The sequence below is a fragment of the Lissotriton helveticus genome, chromosome 5_1 (assembly GCF_964261635.1).
Source record: "Lissotriton helveticus chromosome 5_1, aLisHel1.1, whole genome shotgun sequence".
Lineage (NCBI taxonomy): Eukaryota > Metazoa > Chordata > Amphibia > Caudata > Salamandridae > Lissotriton > Lissotriton helveticus.
In genome coordinates, this window is record NC_136065.1 from 1030602049 (window position 1) to 1030622514 (window position 20466).

General features: G+C 42.1%; 1 protein-coding gene across 1 annotated transcript in view; it reads left to right on the forward strand.

Annotated features, from left to right (window-relative positions):
- The window catches only part of PYROXD2 (pyridine nucleotide-disulphide oxidoreductase domain 2), a 541945-nt gene that overhangs the window by 41216 nt on the left and 480263 nt on the right, over positions 1–20466 (forward strand). Inside the window, exons 2-4 of the mRNA XM_078643559.1 lie at positions 796–815; positions 7898–7991; positions 9884–9957. Of these exons, the coding sequence (XP_078499685.1) occupies positions 796–815; positions 7898–7991; positions 9884–9957 (188 nt within the window). The remainder of the gene's footprint in view (positions 1–795; positions 816–7897; positions 7992–9883; positions 9958–20466) is intronic.

Genomic DNA, 20466 nt, shown 5'->3' on the forward strand with positions numbered 1-20466 from the left:
ATTTAGAGATTACACAACCCGAGGGGTATCAGAGCACTTTACAACAGCATATAAGTATAGAAACATAAACAGTAAAGTACAATGATACATCCAGTTTCCAGGTCCTGGGTACATATAGTTCCATTTGCTAGGGACTTACAAGTAAATTAAATGTCCCAATTAGGTGCAAGTCAATTGTACTATATTTTAGGGAGAGAGCACAAACACATTACCATTGGTTGGCAGTGGTAAAGTGTTTAGAGTGCTAAATCGAACTGAAATTAATTTAGCAAAACAGGAGGAGTGAAGGCAAAAGGTTTGGGGTTGACCCTGCAGAGAGTGCCAGGCCCAACAGAAACGTCCTGTGGAATCTGCAAAGACTTTCTAGTTATTTATGATTGTTGATTCCTTGAAATTTTAGATCAGCACTGTATTCAGATGTTAATATCTCGTTATGTTTTATCTTCATACTTATTCCACAATATGTCAGTGGGACAGACTTCCCTTTATCTCCTTAAATATTTATTGTTGACCTTAAAAGACACTGTATTGATAACAAATGCATAGTTTAGTTTAACCAGAGGGTTTATTAAGAAGTGTGTGGCTTGCCATATGACATTTCAACGTATATGTATATTGTATGGTTCAGCTTGCAATATTTTTCTTCTACAACTTGCACATTGTTTAATAAACGATACGGCACTAAAAATAAAACAAAAAGCAGTAAATGCAATTTGAAAGGTACATTGTGGCTGTTATTTCGAGAGTGCTTTAATTGTGTCATTTTTTAAATGTTTTCATATTTCTTTATTGCAGGACATAACGGGCTGGTAGCGGTACGTATTTCAATCTTTTTTATTCCTGTGTGATTTGCTTACCTCTGAATGCTTGTTTTAGATACTTTTTAACCCGTGTAATTTATAGATGAGCAAATTGTTCTTTTCCAGTACAGATATCTGTTCCAAACTTTAAAACATGATTCAGCACGCTTCCTGCGGGCGGGGTGATAGGGGAAGCTGCTGGAGTCTGGGCAATTGCAGCTATAAGAAAAAAATCCCACAGTAAACTGGAGGCCTCTGTTCACACCCGCCTTGCTTAGCAATAGCTTGTAGTAGCAATCAGTGTAAAAGAGAAATTCGACAACTAACAATGCGGTGGTTGCTGCCGAGTTTATGGTCTATTACCAGTACTGCCCCAGAAAATTGAGTAAATTAAGTCATATATGTAATACGTTGAGACATAACGCCAGAAGCGGCTGGCAGGGAATGAGGGGGAAGGGGAGGGGGGCAGTGGGGCACAAAATAATGACATTTAAAAAAAAAAAAACTTACCTCGTGCACCGCGGAATTTCTCCTCCGCTTCTCCAGTACCAGGAAGAACCTAGGCTTCCCATAGCCAATCACAACGCTGCAATGCAGCGTTGTGATTGGTCTGAGCACCATGGATCAGCACTCAGATGGGGACTGGGGGCCTGGGCATGTTCCCCAACAGGCTGTGTAATGCAGACTGGTGGGGAAAATGCTAAGTACGCATTACTGTTTTGCTGGACCAGGACGTCCTGCCGAGCAGTCATGCTCACTTAGAGTGTGCAAACCACTCCTCCCCCTATGCCCTTCAGCCCCGCCCGCCCTAACCCAGCACCAAACTTGCAAAAAATAAAATAATAACTACATTATTATCTTTTTATCAGCCACATGCATCAAGCTAAAAACCGGTCGCAAACGGGCAGATTCACAGAATCTGCCCCTTTGCGACCGGTATTTTTGCATTTGGGATGCATCATACCCAATGCAAAAATCGCAATTTAATGAATCTCTATATTGAGATTCCTTAAATTGTGATTGCATTTAAGGAATCCCAAATTGAGATTCCTTAAATGTAATGCATCAAAGTAAAAAAAAATCGATTTCGCTAATAGCAGTAGCAAATTACCATGAAGTTGAACTTCATGGTAATTTGCAAAAACTTTGAAAAATGCACTTTTGTGCATTTTTCAAAGTTTCATGTTGCGCATACATATGCCCTTAGGGCATGAGTGTGCGCAACATATGTGCACAGATCAATTTCAGGGGTGCAGCAGGGTGTCCTTTTGACACCCTGGCACCCTTGAAATTGCATTCTCAATTTGCGATTCTCTAATTGAGATTCGCAAATTGAGAATGTCTTCCCATTCATTCCTATGGGCCTCTAGGCCCATAGGAATGAATAGGAATGGGCCTCTAGGCCCATAGGAATGAATGGGGAGGTATTCCTTAATTGCGATTCACAATTTGCGAGTCGCAATTAAGGAATGCCTAGGCTTTTGCAATTCCTTAATTGCGATTCCTTAAAAATCACAATTAAGGAATCGCAAAAGCCAACATTGATGCATGTGCCTGAAAGTTTCCTGCTGAAAGAGCAGTGGGGCGATGCTCCTACGCCTTGGTGAAGGAGCCGTCCCTGCGTAACACAAGACATCGAAAACCTACCCAAACTTTTTGAACGTAAATACATTCTCACACCCATACAGGAATTGTTCCTTTTCATTGTTTCACATTTTGAGTTGTCACATCACAATACAGTGGGCAAATTGGGATTCAGTAACTTGTGGCAAATGTAAGTGTGTTAGTGACGGGCTGTCCCTCTACCCATGTGGCTCATGGAATCTAATAAATATTAAATAGAAGTGCACAGTATATAAGTACTCTACAGGGCTTATTTATGAATTGTGGCATAGGGCAGCACAGCAAGGCACCTTGCTGATCTCCACAAAGCAAAAGTGGAAGGGCAGGAATGCACCGTATTTAAGAAATATGGTGCATTCTTGTTCTTTCTCCCTGAGCTAGTGCCTTTTCGGCAGTCTAGCACCAATGTAGGCACCTATGCACCAATGTGCACGGATGCCTCCGTTGCATGCAGGATTGTTTTTGTGCAGGAAGGGGCACCTTGCCGAACACAGATAATCCTAAGAGACATTGTCCTCTTTCTATGTGTTCTGCAGCACACATAGAAAGAGGAAAAATAAGGAGAAGTAAACATATTTCTACTCGTTGCGCCTCACCTCTGGAGGCGTACAGATTTGGCGCTTCCCCAGGTTTACATCACTTTGTAAACCTGGGGCTGCGTCAAATTCCATGGGTGTTGTTTGGGAAAACCCACCCCAGCTCCCATGGAGCTGCAATCAGAGGAGGGTCAGCTTCCTAGATGTTAAGGATAGAAGGCTTCATAAACGGGGCCGCAGCGTGGCTGTACCCTATGCGTGCCAAAGGCAAGCCTGTCCACGCCAGTCCGCGCACAAATAGGACCAGGGGCCAGAGACCCTGTACATTTTCTGCCATATAATAGCAGTCACTACCGATACTCAAGAGAAGTGCTACTTGAGTTGGGTAGGGCCATGAGATTTAATGAGGCACTCTGTGCTAAGGGGTCCCCAAGGCTCTACCATGGGTCCTTTTACATGCCTTAACTGAAAGTGGGGAAGCCGAGCTGTGGAGGATTGGCTAGGCTGGGAGGAGGCCCACTCGACAGGGATATCACTGAATTGTATCTACTTCAAAGCAAGATCCCTTCCCAAGCACTTTTTAGAGATTTTGGATATTCTGACAGAAAAAAGCTTGATTTAGCCTTTATAACTGAGACTTGGCTAGATGATAACTAATTCCCTGATATCTCTTCCACCCTTCCTGAGGGCTATAAGATATTAAAGTGTGATAGGGTAGGGTGGAACGGAGGAGGAACAACAATTCTCTTTAGAGATTGCTACACTTGTCTCTCCACATCGGTAATGCCATCATGAGGTTCTAGGATTTCAAGTATCTAGTGGAGATTGTAGATTGTTCGGGGAGCAGTAATTTATAAACCCCCTGCTACAAACCTGAATTTAGTGCCAAATTATTTTCTCAGCTGCTTCCTGTATGTTTCAATTTTAACCATTTTTAGTAATAGGGTATTTTAAGGTTCATTATGAAAATATGGAAGATTTTGGGTGTAAACAATAGGAAAGTGACAAGCAGATTTTACAGCTCAAACAATGGGGCAGAGGTCCCACTGATACTGCAGGGCATACACTTGACCTCTTATTTTCTAACATCGAGCCATCTATTATTTCAGGGATAGAGCCTTTAGCTTGGACCGATCATTTTTTAATCTCCTTCTCCTTTACACTACCAATAGGGGGGTAAAAAACGTATACACCCTCATTAAATATAAAAAGGTTGTGGAATCTTATAACCCCAGACTAGTTTGCTCCACATTTTTCTTTAATGGAACAAACTGCGCTGAGAGCACTCCTTGAGCAGGTAGAGAATTTAAACCAAGATATAAGCTCTGCATTGAATCAGTGTGCCCCCGGACAGAAAGTAATCTAACTAGATAATCTCCATCAGAAAAGTGGTACTCGCCAGAAATCAGAGTGATAAAAAGAAAATGCAAATCTGTGGGACATCGATGGAGAAAGACCAAAGAGAGTGGCGATGGATTATTAAACAAAGAGGAGCTAAAGAAGTATCATAAAGCCCTCAAACATACTTAAAAAACTGTACTTTGTAAAAAGAAATGAAGAAAATAGCAATTCAACTAAAGAATTATTCAAAATAGTGAAGGAACTTTCCAAGCTAGTCATCATTTCCCAATCATTTACTCCTTCATAAGCTAACTGCGAGAAAGTTAGCAACTTTTTCTGTGATAAAGTTTCCCAAATCTACTCCACATTTAAAACTCAACCCACACTGGAGAACATTAATTGGGAAGCTCGGAAACCCTACCCTGAAGGGCCCTCTTATTTAGGAAACTTCGCTCCTCTTATGGAAGATCAAGTAGCGAACGTATTGCCCGAGGTAGAATCGGGCTCAGATTGGGCTTAGATCCGTGCCTAGACTTCATCTACGCCCGGTTAACACTTGTCCTATGTCCCTAATTAATGCAAATTTGTTACCAATTGTTAGAAGTAGCTAAGTTTCCGAATGCTTGGAAACAAGCTATTTTATTTCCATTGGCAAAAAAAGCAGGTATGAATGTTTCCAACCTCTCGAATTATCGACCAATCTCCCAACTTCCCTTCGTGTCTAAGGTTTTAGAAAAACCGATTAACAAACAACTTGCTGAATACTTAGAGACAAAAGATCTCTTGGATCCTTCACAGGCAGGTTTCAGGGCTATGAACAGTATGGAGGCAGCGCTATTAGCGGCGCTGGATAATATTAGGCTACGGGTGGACCAGGGTAAAGCTGCCGCCCTAATCCTTTTGGACCTATCGGCGGCTTTCAACACTGTATCTCACAACCTCCTGATGCAGACATATGAAAAAGGACTCAATTGTAAAACCCTTCAATGACTTAGCTTCTTTCTTAAAAACAACCCAGAGAGCAGTGGTGTAGCAAAGTCAGGTGGTACCTGGTGTGGAATATTTCTTGTCACCCCCGGCTTGGCAAAATGGCAAAAGTATGTGTTTAAAACACATATTTTTTCCATTTTGTCAAGTCGGGGGTGACAAGTGTCATCACTGAGGGGGGTGACAAAATGGCAAAAATATGTGTTTAAAACACATATTTTTGCCATTTTGTCACCTCCTCAGTGATGACACCCGGGGTGGCCTGCACCCACCGCACCCCCCTTCCTACACCCCTGCCAGCGTAGCCTAATATTATCCAGCAGAGTACAGCTAGGGTCTTTTTCTTCTAACCCAAAAATAATCACATGTGGAGTTCCGCCGGGAGCATCATTGAGTCTCAACCTCTTCAATGCTTATGTCTCTCCGTTGGCCATGATCTGGAGGAAATGGGGCTTTAACATTTGTTCTTATGCGGATTACACACAGCTGTTGATAGCTATAGCTGAACGATATGAGGACACCAAAGATAATCTGATCTACTGTCTCTCAGAAACCGCAAATTGGATGACAAACCACTATTTGAAGTTGAATGCAGAGAAGTTTGAAATGCTTCTCTTTGGAATAGCACACCAGTCTGGGACGCATCTTGGTGGCCCCATTTGTTAGGCAATGTACCAGAACCTAAACGGGTTGTAAAAAAATTGGGAATTCTGGTTGACAACGCACGACCGAGTAAAAACACTGGGCCAGATGCACGACCCTTTTTGCGGTCGAAAACGGGAGATCGGCCCATTTGCGATCACAAAAATGATCCAGGCATGTACAATAGCATTTTAAACTTTCTCTATTAGGAAGGGGCGTCCCTTCCTAATAGCAAGTCTCAATGCCATGTACTATTGTAAATGCGGGCGCAAAATACTCGTAGTTTACCACATACTTCAAGTAGGTGGTAAACCACTCACAAACGGGAAGTGGTCCCCAGGGGACCGCTTCCCCTTTGTGTGTGTGTGTGCGAAAATATTTTTTACGAGCAGGCAGTGGTCCGGGGGACCACTGCCTGCCCTTAACAACTGAAACAGAGAAGTTTCATTTTTCTTTTTTAAATACATCCCATTTTCCTTTAAGGAAAACAGGCTGTAATAAAAAAAAACTGCTTCATTTAAAAAGCAGTCACAGACATGGTGGTCTGCTGACCCCGGCAGGCCACCATCCCTGGGAGTGCTAGCCATTCCCAATGGGGTCGCAAATTGCCCCATGAATATTAATGAGACATGCAATTTGCGACCCCATTTTAAATTGCAAACATTGTGTGAGACACTGTTGTACATTCACTTTTGCCAGTCGCAAATTGCGAGTCGCAATTCGATGCAATTTGTGAGTCGCAGAAGTTAATGGTCGTACATCTGGACCACTGTGTGGCAAATGCTTTGCCATGCTAAAATTATTAAGGAGACTTTTTATATGGAATATGGCCAACTGGAGACAAGCCATTGTTCAGGCCTTGATAATTAGCAGACTGGACTATGGGAATGCATTATATGTTGGTATGGTTGACTACATATTCTCCAGACTACAGGTGACCCAGAATGCACCAGCTAAACTGGTCTGCAACAAGAATAAATAGTGCTCGGCGTTTGAGTGTTTGAAGGCACTACATTGGCTGCCTATGCGTCAAACAGCTAAGTTTAAACTTTTTTGGTATGCGATATGCCCTATACAAGCTCGGACCCAAAAATCCTGCAGGAAAAAGTTCACTTTTATGTCCATCCGCGAGAACTGAGGTTTTGCAATCTCGCTCTTGCTAAAACCAGACGCATAAAGAAAGTCAGATCTGGAGGCCACTGTTTTTCATACCAGGCGGCCGTTTATTGGAATAAATATCCTTTAGCCCTACGCCTTACTGGCGACCATATTGGCTTTATGAAAAAACTAACAACATGGCTATTCTGGACTTAACTGCTCCTGCCTCGACAGGTGTCTTCACAATAAGGGTTAGCTAGCTTAGCACCGTGATATCCCTAAATAAATACAATAAAATAAAGAAATGGTATGCCTCCTGGGCGCAGATTGAGGTGACGCAGCTCAAATCGCTCTTGATTTATGAGGCCACACAGGGTGGCTTTGCGTGTCTTTTTAAATTGAAATGAGAGTGCTGTGTCAAGCAAGTACCACTTTACATAGTGCAAAAGAGATGCATGGCTCTCCTATATAAGACCCTATATTTGTACGTATTCAAGGCCTGCCCTGTACTGCGTGTGCAGCACTTGCACTTACAGAATTCCATCCCCTTACAACCCCCCCACCCCCCCCCCCCCCCCCACCCAAGCAGATCTCTTCTGTGAATCAAGGGTCATGTAACCACAGAATGTACATACACATTGCTATGTACAAATGTGTATGCGACCATTGGTGAATCGTACGCTTCCTTTCCAAGTGATGGGTGATGTCCTTCACCCATCCCGACAGCTGCAAACCCCTGCATGGATTGAATGACTTATGCAGTCAGGTTATTCCAGGGTGTAGGAAATAGTTTTGGTTCTATTGTGTTTGATAGGAGACTATCAAGTGTGGCGTTGTGTCACTTTGTAACCAATATCTTTGCCTTTCCAGGCAGCCTATCTGCAGAAATCTGGAGTGAACACAGTAGTACTGGAGAGACGTCACGTGATTGGAGGTGCTGCAGTCACTGAAGAAATAATACCAGGTGGGCAGTGCATTATTTTTCTGAACAAATGGAAATTATGTGTTTGCAAATTATTCAGTATGCTACATACAATGTGATCTCGTTCCATTTTAATAATTTTTTTTGTAATTTGAGGGGACAGCATGTTGTCAGCTGTGTGTCGAACAACTCGGACAATGGCTCACTTTCAGGATCGCAGGCAGATGTGATTTAGTGTCAGAGCATGCACATATCATTAAGGGATGCGCTGTTATTGGTGGAGATAAATACCTGCAACCCTTCTCTTTCTTGAGTAAATTGTGAGTTTGCGCATGGTCATCTTTAAATGGCTCCCACAGATCTGATGGTGTGCCCCGTTGCGCCAAGAAAGCAATTCCTTGATGAATTTCAGCATTCCCCTTCATTTTGGATTAGCGAGGCTGCTTGCATTGGGCATTGGCAGTCAATAAATTCTCCTAGTTACCATATTTAGAGGGGAGGGCAGTCTCAGTCGGTTATTGTTCAGGGTGGAGTCAGAAGGGCCAAGGGAAAGCACAGAAATATGCCCATCCCTCTTTTCTACCCAGGTCAATATTGTTCTTGTAAATTACTCTGTTAAATGTTTCTGTATAATTGTTTGTTAGATGCTATGTTTTATATATAGACAATGAAGGACAGATTTATCAACACTTTACATCAACACAAATACTTGCTGCACAATGTTGAGAAAGTATTTGCTTTCCCGCATAACACCTTTTTCGCTCTAGAAAGTAGGGGGGCCTTCGGTGAACAGTACTGGGATGTTTCTACACTACAACCTACCCTATTAATGCAAAGCGGTACTCTTTTTATACCAAACCTATGCAGGACAAGGTGTATGCATGGTTTAAAAAGAAATGCTGTGAGTTAAATGTAATGACATTTTATTAACACATTTCAAAATATGTATTTATGTTGAAAAAATGTGTCTGCATTTTAAAATTATAAATGACAAACACATTTTGCTGAGTGTGCATAGGGCCATGGCTCTTGAGTGGGTCTCTATGCCCCTTGCCTCCCTATATTATGGTAGTTAATAGCATATCATCCTTTGCACATCTGTCTATATGGTTCATGCCAAGGCTTTATTGTGGTGTATCTGTTTTAAAATACAAAATGTCTTTCATCCAAACCAGGGTGCAAGGGTTTAAATTTGTGCAGTGGGGTAAGATCACATTGAAAACGCATCCTGGCTACTGCAGACATGTTTCCCTGTGTAAAGTCATTCAGCATGCAATTAATTTTTGAATGAGTAAACAGTAGGCTTCTCAAGTCAATTTTGTACCATTCTGGTAATAAAATGGAATTCGACATTAAAGCTGAGGTATAAGTGCCTTTACTTCAGTAGAGTTGTGTGTTTATGATTTAACTAAGCTGCTCTGCTATGAGGTAATGCAGGTGTTGATGTTTTGTGTTTGTAATGTAAAGGGTACGTTTGAATCCTAGCATGGACTTTGCAAAGAGTTATTGTTTCCATATTCAGTCAGTATATTATGTTTGTGCCTCAGAATGCCCATACTTAATAGCCACTATGCTTACATTTGCTTTTCTCAATATCTTTCCAGGTGAAGAAGGCAAGGACATTCAGTGTTCTGTGGCATGATATCTGTCTGTGGCCCCACATTAACATGAATGAGGCAGTCATTCTTCTCTTTATACATTAATTTCCTCAGCAATGCATTTGGGAAACATCCTAATTTGAGTATTTCTCTGTAGCTTTTGCCTGAGCATTTTTGTGGAACTCTGCCCTGCAGAAAGCAAATAGGAATTACTCTAAAGACTTGCTGCTTTTTTCGTGCACATTACGAATCATCACAGTAAAAGAAAAATAATCACAAAAAGTTGGTAATAGTATGGAGCTGAAGATATGCCATAAATACATCTTTTTCTTTCAGGTTTCAAATTCTCCAGAGCCTCATACCTGCTCAGCCTCCTTCGTCCGCAGATTTACAAAGACTTGGAGCTAAAGGTAGTCCTCGCAACATAATGTTTTTAAATTATAACATCCAAAAGATATATGTGTTCTTTCTGACACTACACAACTCTTCTTGTGTCACCAGAAGGATTCAGTGTGACCATTTTTTCCCATATATAAATCATGTTTTCAGGAACATGGGACATTCCTGATGCACCGGCGAGTCGTATCGCCCAAAAACAGCAACAAGAAATATTGCAGTGTATGGCATCAACCCTCGGGATGTAATTTAACAGAAAGAACATATTAGCAGCTCACACTGAGGAGGTAGTTAAGATATTGCCCTTTTCTAGTTTTGCCTTTTTATAAACCTTTCTCTGATTAGGCATTGGTTTGAAGGGTGCTGGCTGTTTGTGTGTGTGAAAGGGCAGGGCTCCTCCACCAGAGTGACCTGCAGTAGGAAAGCAGAACCTTTCTGCCAGAGCTTCCTGCTTCTTTCATGATACTGGTGTATCTTGGATCCCTTTGCTGTGCGAACTGTCACACCCACCTCCATGGCCTTAGTCTCCATTGTCCTTTTATCGCTGCTGCAGTCTCTAGATTCCACCTCTGCCACCAGGCCTTGTTGATGAACATTTATGTGGTGCCTCCAATTTTACGAGGAGCCTCGAATTACCATCACAGCAAGAATACTAAGCAGTTGTAGTAGTTTTTATATAGGGATTCCTAAGCGAATTTAGATACAGAACTGCATTATCAGCATGGCTAGTGTGGTACACCACGGCGGTGTGCTTGGTTGGCAGAGTATTGCGCTTGCTGTTATCCTAAGTGGAAATCATGTCGGTGTAGTGCATGAGCGACCAAAGAGATGCTCTAGTTTTATCTTGGAGTACAGCAGTTAGCGGTGTGATGGGGAAAGGTATGAGAGAGCTAGACACACTCAATCAATGATTATATTTATCTGGGTTTTAAAATGTGATTTTATACTCCTATACTAGAGTTGCGGGGATTGCAGAAAACCTTTATTTTTTAAATTTTATTCTCAATCTGTGTAGGATCTATGTTGTTTGCCAAAAAATGCTAACAATTCTGTCTGTACTGATACATGAGTGGAAACGGAACTGGTGGTCTAATAGAAGTTTGTTCTCCTCATCAAAAGAGGAGATCTGGGAGAAGTCTACTCTTTCTAATAATTATCCAAGAAATAGACCATTGGAAATTAGTCTGTAGTTTGGTGGTCTGATTTAGGGAGGCCTTCATTTTGAGAGGGAATGTTTATGTATCTGTGGAGTTGTTCCCAACATTCATTTTCTTGGATTCAGCACATGTATTTAAGGGAATGTTTTGAAGATTTTTGTTGGGGATGGGTCTGCTGAATATCATGTAGGGGTTGCTTGATTTGATTAGCTACCTAAATTCAGAGTCGGACCACTGGAATTAAATTGGAGGTTGCCTGTTCTTCTTGCCATTTGTTCTGTTGATCCTCATATTTGTGTGGTGCATCACTGTTGTTCTGTTCCTCATCCTAATGCGATGTTTTTGATTTTTTGATTCATTGGCGATTGCATCACACAATGCCTGGAAAACGAAATGACAGAAGTGGTGCATTTTGGGTAGTGGAATTCTGCAAGACTCTGATGTTTTTCTTTCCATTGGTATACCATATTGGTTATGCATGTTAAGTAATACTGTTGATTAACGATTTGTGTTCTCTGCTTTGACATAGAAGAAGGATTTTATCATCCTTGTCATTAGACCTTCGTCACTGGTGCTGTAATAAGCCAAGTTCTGTGTTCAGTGCATTTACTTAGTTTGTCTATTAATTTTATCGCTCCATGCAGTACTTTTATTTGCTTCCTATTGATATCTTCTCTGGTATTCTGTACGTCCAGGTGGTATGTAATCTGATTGTAGAATTCTGCTACTTCGGTTAATTGTCTGTTGTGTGAGTCCTTTTTAGGTCGAGCATTCGAAGCCTCTGGTATATACTTTAGTATATACTTATTATATACTTATATGTGTATGTACTTTGTGGGCTCTGGAGATCAGCCCTAGGACTTGTCTGCTTCCACGTGGGGACTTTTCTTTTCTGTTCAACTGCTCTATTTAAAGGTCTTGATAGGAAACGACTAGCAGAGGTCAGCAAAATACCAGAATTACTTTTTGCTGAAGGACTTTCTTTTTAAAAAAATTCTGGCAACTGCCTGTATTTAACTTTCTTGATAGAAAATGACCAGCAGAGGTCAGTAAAATACCAGAATCACTTTAGTATTCTCTAGTTTCCAGTCCATAGAAATTGTCTTCCACAAGCACCCGTAGACAATAATATTTTTTCCAAACCTTGTATTTTCAGTGACAGGACCACCGAAGGCCCTGATTTTATATTAAAAACAGAGCTTTGGACTACACCATTTCCTGCTGAAAGGCAATATTCCTCTACATGTGTTCCCATACCTGACGTGTCACACAGTTTGGTGCTTTCTTTCACTCCATGTTAAAGAACAGTAGATGTTTCAGCACCCAGGCTAATGTGCTGCACAGCTAAATACATATAAGGTCCCAAAGGCGAGACCAATTGCATTGCAAATGCTTGTTAGGTTTGGAATCAGTGTTTTGAGGTCTATGCAAATAAGAAGTGGCAGATCCTAAAGGTCTGGTTTCAGTCTGGCAAACTCATGAAACAACATTTGTGCATGTCTGTGTTTGCATTTGTTACAATATTTGAGACAGAAATATTGGTGATGTTGGTGGCAATGGTGGTGTGGTAAAGATGATAATGCTGATTGTAATGGTGTTTGTAGTACTAGTGGTGCGAATGGCAATGGTGATGGTAATGTGGAAAATGGCAGTGGTAATTGTAATAATTGTATCAAAGGTGGTGATAATAGCGCTGTTAGTGGTAATGGTAATGTGGAAAATGGCGGACAATTTGTAATTATTGAATCAAAGGTGTTGATAACAGTGGTGTTAGTGGTAATGTTGGTGATACATTCTCTGACCCCCCCACCTGATCTGCAGGATTTCTAACCCTCTGGAGACAGGGCTTAGTCAATGACGCAATACGCGTTAGACATCCAATTGGATTGCAACCCATATAAAACTGCGCAGGAAATATGTCTGGTAATGATCAGAAATGTTTCTCAGTCCCACAGGATTAGTTCAGGGACACAGTTGAACACCAAATCAATTTTCTTTATTTAATAACAGCCTCAAAATTGCAACACGAAACAGAAGAGGTCCTAACATCCTCACACCTTAAAGCTATTTCTAGGTGCTATGCTTAATGTTTGCAGAAGCAGTAAAAATCAAGCCTGTGTTTTGAGTGTCTCAAGATGGAGTGCAGAGCATACCTGTTTTGATAGAGAATAGCTGAGTTGCTATATTTCTATCTCAACATTCTCCGGGTATTAACAAACAGTGCTAAACTGTAGGTCACTAATCTGCATTGTTCACAGCGTGGCCCCCGACATGGCTGTCTGACGCTGCAAACTGGCGTGATCGCAGGCTTGATACCCCTAGTGAGAAGTCCCTCTAGCTTAGGATCAGTTACCTTGATTTTTATAGTATCTCATCTTTATATTTATGAAACATAAATGCACTTCCAGAAACAAAAGTATCAACAAGACTAAACAATCATGGTGATAAATGCGCCATCTCGATTTACATAATGGTTATATGGTTCTATAACTAAAAACAATTAAAACATGTCAACCTATATAGTGAGATTCCATGATGTTATGGCATTGACTATGAAGGAAAACTTTAAATATGTCAGCCTAAAGAGTAAGCATAATGCGAACATTTCTGTGCGTGCCTAAATACTTCACACTTTCTCAAAACAGATAAAAGACTCTGAAAGCAGGCATAGGATAAAAATAGAAGAGGCAAAAACAGGAACTGTAATTGTGTTTATGACATCCCTGGATTGTTAATTGAGATTACATTTTGAGACATTTACATCACCATAGAATCATTAATATGTTACGTGTGTGTGTGTGTGTATATTTACATATATCACCTCTAAATCCGTGTAGTACTAAGGATGACAATTCTGGATGTTTGTATCAAATTTATTGTGAAGCGTCCCAAACGCGTTTCAGCTATAGCCATGGGCACGATTAGGGAGCGAAGCTGACATTGCCATTTACAAATGTTTGTATTCAACTTAAACAACAGACTGAAAGAAAGCGGCCTCCATCTTTAAACATGTAAGTTAACAGAAAATTATATAGCAAATGTGCAAAACATATCACATAAGAGCACCCACCATTAATAAAGCATGGCTTAGTTACAATTGTATACTGTAATTGAGTACTAAACAGTGCTAGCCAATAATTGCAAAACAAATACATGCCTAGTACAAACAAAATCTTGGTTTTCGTAACCCATCTACATAATAGCATGGGTGTGTACCTGCGAATTGAAATAATGTGTAGAATAGTGCTGGCCCACCAATGCGAAGGCGTCCACACAAGTAACACTCACAGTGGCAACAGATACTGCACATGATGGTTAATGCTTCCCATATGTCTATCTCTGTATTGTAATCGAACCAAGTGCGGCATGTGTGCGTGCATTGCCAAAGTGCCTAACTGTGTGAGAATAGCATCACAGATGCATGGATTTACACGCATTAAGGCATCCGTACCTGTAAGCACTTCATTTCAGCTTCACTCTCTAACCTTGACCAAGGCTATGGCTGAAACGCATCAGAGAACCTTCACAATAAAATTAACACGAGCACCCAGAAGTGTCTGTCCCTTTGGTACATTCTTCTGCGTTTCTTCTCAGGACAGCAGGAACAGTCCTTTCCCTTTCATGCTTTAAAGTGACTTAAACATTATTCACTCTTTCCCAATCAATGGTGCAGTCATGTAGTTTCCATAGGCAGGGACTGTGGGCTTTTCTTTCTTTACTACAAGAAAGATAAGAATGCCACAGCCAATGAACAGAAGAATTGTTGGAAACCCGCCAAACAAACTTGAAAACAGTGAATAGAAAAATGATGGAATAAGTCCAAAAGCAGTCTTAAAACAAGCAGTCAGTATGCCAGATCTAATGCTTTTAAACAAGTGCACAGTATCAGTTGTCTTCTATGAATGGAATATTGTGTTCACAATGTCTTTAAAATGAGTAGGATACTGGATTTGCAGCAAAAAGTAAAATGCAGGTTGTTTGTAAGTCAAAGGTTTATACTGTTGAAGTTAGGAGGACCTCTTTTTACATTAGTATTGCAAGAAGTTTTTTTTTATTCAATTAGTCTTTATTCGATTATAAACAATCATAAAAGATACATGTACAAAAAGACATCAAAAAAACAAATTGGCTGATAAAACGTGTAAAATATCAAGAATAAAATCAATAAAATCCATTTTCAAATCTTATCTCAGTACATACAAAAACGTGTATCATCAAGGATAAATAAGGTTGTAGCCAAAAAATTGATCCACAATTAGATGTAACAGGAAATTCACAAGGAATAAACACATAGAAACCTGTTTATATTAGAGTGTACTGGAGCACCAAGCTCAGCAACCCTGTTACAAGGTGGAAAGTACAGTATTAAGGTGATTACATAAATACATAATTGCATAGTTACATGGTGCCCTGCATCCTTAACCTTCTTATGGCCCACGTCCAGCTCCAAAATTTTGCCATAGCCACCACTACGACTTTGCTGGTGTCAGATTTTATAATTCGCACAGCCATTTGGGAGGATCTTGTTCCCATTTTGGCGCACACTGGCTTGAGCCATTTTTGACGAGGTATGCAGGGCAGGATATGTGACAGAGTCTCTTCCTCACATAGACAGGAGTGACAGAGTGAGTCTTGATCAGACCCCCAATTTTTAGTGAACTATTTTATAGGGAGACTTCCCACTCTAAATTGGTGGTAAAGCTTCCTGTCTCCAAAACTGGTAATGTTGTCCCAGTAGGCCTCCATACCTTGCTCAATTTTATGGCACAGAAAGAGGCCTGTTAAGGAATCTCCGTTCACCTGAAAAAAGGATTGCTACCAGATCATCTCCCTTTATAAGGCTTTGAATGCCGCTTGTGGGGGAAACGAGTTCCCTTGTGGGTCCCGCCCTAGGTGGGTAAGGCTCATACTTAAAAGAGCCACCTTAATCTTGTGTAACCATGTAATCTTATTGGATTTATCAGCCTCTCTAATTTTCTTAAGTGCCTGCACATAGGCTGCCAACTCCGGGGTGGTCCAATGCCGTCGCCAATAGGCAAGAGGACTAAAACCCGCTTCCTCTTCAAAAGAAATACACCCAAGGTCCATCAATAACGGCCTTAGAGGTGTAGACATCGGGAGACCAGTCAATGCCCTCAGGAACTTGTTCTGTGCATGGACTAAAGAAGATACCTTTTCGAACCCCCAGAGTTCTGCTCCATAGATTATTGAGGCTCTAACCTTTCCTTGATAAATAGTCATAGCCGGAGCCACTGGTTTAGTTAAGGATAGACGATGTTCTTTCAGGAGGGCCCCCGCTAGTTGATTGTGCTTTACAACCAGTAGCTCCATCTGCGGCTTCCAATTCAATCTTTTGCCCATAGTGACCCCTAAATAGGTTAAAGAATCAGTTTTTTCAAGGAGCACATTATTCATTACTACTCTGGCTTTCACTGATTTACTTTTATGCAGGACCATGAATTTGGTCTTGGAGACATTAACTATGAGTTCATGGTCATCGCAAAACAAGGTAAATCGGTCGAGGGCTCTTTGCAGACCAACAAGAGTTTTTGACAAAATTAAAGTATCGTCCGCAAACATTAATAAAGGAACCCTTGAACCAGCGCGAGTCGGAGCGTCCATGGGATAGTCAGAGTAAAATGAAACCACATTATTGATAAACAGGAGAAGAGGGCAGAGGCTAAAACACACCCCTGCTGCACTCCCTTGTTAATCAGAAAACGTTCTGTTGTCTCCCCTTGTTGTCCCCATCTAACTCGGGCATAGGTAGAGTCATGTAGTTTAATGATGAATGAGAGGATCTCTGCGGGCATCCCAGCTTTGTTAAGAGTCAGGGGCGTATTGGCACTGCGGGCATTCGGGCATCGGCCGAAGGGCCAGTGTCTCAGTGCCCTCTGTGGGCCGTTTTTTTTCTCCCCTTTCCCAGTCCACAGAAAGTGCTCTCTGCTGTCTGCAAAAGGGGAGAAAAAAAACGGCCCACAGAGGGCACAGAGATAGAGACAGAAATGAAAGCGCTTCACTGTGCTGCCATACAACGATTATCAGCTGAGGCCTCTACTGCATCTCCTGCCCTGCAAAGCAATCACGCTGAGGCTGGGCTGGGGAGGGGTGATTGTTTACAAGAATCGGCCTCCCTGGGGGCCAGGTGTTGCTCAGGCCTTTGAGCCATTTTCACCTCGGCCCCCCAGGGGCCCGCGCAGCGGGGGGGATATGGGGGGGAAACAGTGTTAGTCTTAACACCTCGCCCACAGCCCCTCACATTCAGGGCACAGTGGGCGAGGAAGAATGGGTCTTTCTGAGGGGGCCAGGTGATGTTTTGAAAGTGCACAATCTTCACCTTAGCCCCCCCCTACTGTGGATGACCCAGCAGCTGTGTTTTGTGCTCCCCTGCCAGGACATTGCCCTGAGGCCTGGAGGGCTGGGGAGGGCTGATTAATTTACAAATTGCAGGGGCCTTACTGCTGTTCATGTGCTCCTGAGCTGAAGGTCTGAGGAGGGCTGAGTATGTTAGTAATAGCAGGGGCTTCACTGCTTTTCAGGTGCTCCTGTGCTGGAGGGCTCGGATAATTTTGTGATGGAAAGGGCCTTGCTGGTTTTTCAGTTGCTCAGCATGTAGGCCATTGTCACCTTGGCCTTGTGTCCTGCGCAAGAACAGTATCCTCCCACTTTCATTCCTTGTCTGTGCATAGGCATAGGTGGCCTAACGCCAGAGTTGCAGAGATTGGGATTCAAGTTTGAGTCCCAGCGTCTGCTTAACAACCTGTGATTCTGGGCAGATCACTTCATCGCCCAGGCCCTTAAATATAAAATCAGATCATGTGTACTGTAATTGGTACTCATGAATAGAACTCAAATAGCCTTTGTCTTGGGCTGAATATACACTATATAAAACTGCCGAATGGTAAAACAACTATAAAAAATAATCATTTGTTCATGCTTTATGATTCTGCAAAGGGACCATGATAATTAAAGAGGACACTTTATAAAAACATGTCCATATTTTTTAACACAGCTTTTCTGATGCAAATTTTTAAATTTTATTTAATTCCCCTTAGTGCCTCCCTGTCTGGTTTTCTTATGTTGTGGAGGCTGCACTCTGACCCTTAAGTCATTCTGTACCTCTTACTGGGTGCACCATTCTACTTCTATGTTCTTTTTGTTATTCTGGGCGAGTCTAAGCTTGCACTAAGATAACATTTCATAGTATTCATAATTTCCAGTGACTCGCTTCTCAATGGGGGATCTTGTTGGGTGTTTGTGGCCTTCCTTTCCCTCCCCAGCTCCTGCCTCACCTCCATATGGACACATCCCTTACTCACTGCCTGCATGACTGGGAAAACAGCAGGCCAATAGGTTTCTGTGATGATTGGAGTCTAGGATATAGCTGGTTGGGAAAGAGTATCTAACGACATTGTGCCGGGCGTTAAGACTGCAAGTAAGTATTCAGTTATCAGAACTGCAGTGCTCCTAGGGCCAGATGTAGGTAAAACTTATTTACCGATTCTTAATTACCGAATTTTACCGATTCGGTAATTAAGAATCGGTAAATAAGAAGTGGGGGTATGTAGGAACATCCAGATGTTCCATTTACCGAATCGTTAAGAATCGGTATTTACCGAATCGGTAAATACCGACCGGTAATGCTCCATTCATTCCTATGGGCTTTGAAGCCTATAGGAATGAATGGGGCATTACCGGTCGGTATTTACCGATTCGGTAAATACCGATTTTGACAAGGGTGCAGGGGGTGTCACTTTGACACCCTCTAGCACCCCCACAAAAGGTTCGGGGGCCATATGGCAGGCATACCTGCCCTAAGGGCAGGTCTGCCTGTCATATGGCACAGGTGTGCATGCACACATGTGCATGCACACCTGAATCGGTATTTTAACATCAAATACAATTTGATGGTAAAATACCGATTTTGTAGGCCTTGTGGGACTCAGAAGAGTCCCACCTACATATCAATTTTACCGATTCGGTAAATATACCGGTCGGTAAATTTACCGACCGGTATATTTACCAATTCGGTAAAATTACCGATTTTCCCTGTTTACCTGCCCCTACATATTAAATGCCAAATACCGGTCGGTAACGGCCGAATTTGGCCGTTACCGACCGGTAAAACCCTACCTACATCTGGCCCCTAGTCTTTACCAATGTTACTTGCTCTGTAAGCTTTAAAATGCTTAATCTAATAAATATTTCTCTACGAATTAGACCTCAAAGAGTAACCAAATAGTGTTTCATGAAAGGGAACGCCCCTTAAATGTGGGCCACGCCCCTTAACTGTAGGCCACGCCCCCTTAACTGTAGGCCACGCCCCTTGAATGTGGGCCACTTTTTTCGTCAGTGCCCGGGCCAAATTGTGATCCCAATCCGACCCTGTTAAGAGTGACCCAGAGTTTATTACGGGGCACTAAGTCAAATGCAGACTTGAGATCTATAAATGCTGCATAGATGGTGCCCGCAGCTAAGACCATGGTGTTCCAGTATAACGTCGTAAATCTAAAGACTTGGTCTATAGTGCTGACATGGGAGCGAAATCCTGCTTGATAGGTGGATAGAATCTCATTATCAACAATCCACCTATTTATCCTGCTTAGCACTAATCTAGCCACCAACTTTTGCATGGTATCAATAAGACGGATGGGCCGGTAGTTGGATGGGGAGGCTTGATCCCCTTTTTTGTATATGGGTATAATCTCCACCCTGTGCCATGATTCCGGGATGGGGGCGCCTCTAGCTAAGCCATTGGCAAGCATGAAGATGTAGGTCAGCCAATTCTCCCAGTCAGATTTGAATATATCTTCCGGGATGCCATCCGGCCCCGGGGCTCTACCTGCAGCCACCCCATCAAGTGCACATTCTATTTCTAGCAAGGTAAATAATAATATCTCCTCTGAAGCATTACACTTAAACTGTTCCGAGTCGTATATATAAGAGGAGAATTGAAACTGAAAGTATGGAACCCAAGCTTCTGGTGAAACGTTATTAGCAGGTACCGGACCCGCATGGTCACCTACCCACTTAATTAAGTGCCAGAAACTATGCCAGTTTTTACCGTTACATGCTGATAACAGGTCCTTCCATCGATTCTCATCATGGGCCTTTTTTGCCCGTTGTTGGATAGTCTTGTATTCAGACCTCCTAGTCCTTACCTCCTGGACAGAGTCTGCCCTGATTGCACTGGACAGAGCCCTGTAAGCCTTCCTGCAAGCCCCATCATACCATTTTGCTGCTTTATACCCTGAGCCCCTGTTGCGTTGCACTCTAGGTTTTACCAAATAGGATCCAAGCTTGGTGAACAGGGTCTAATGATGTGCTGTAAGGGCTAAAAAGGTGTCCTCATTAGGATCTAATTGG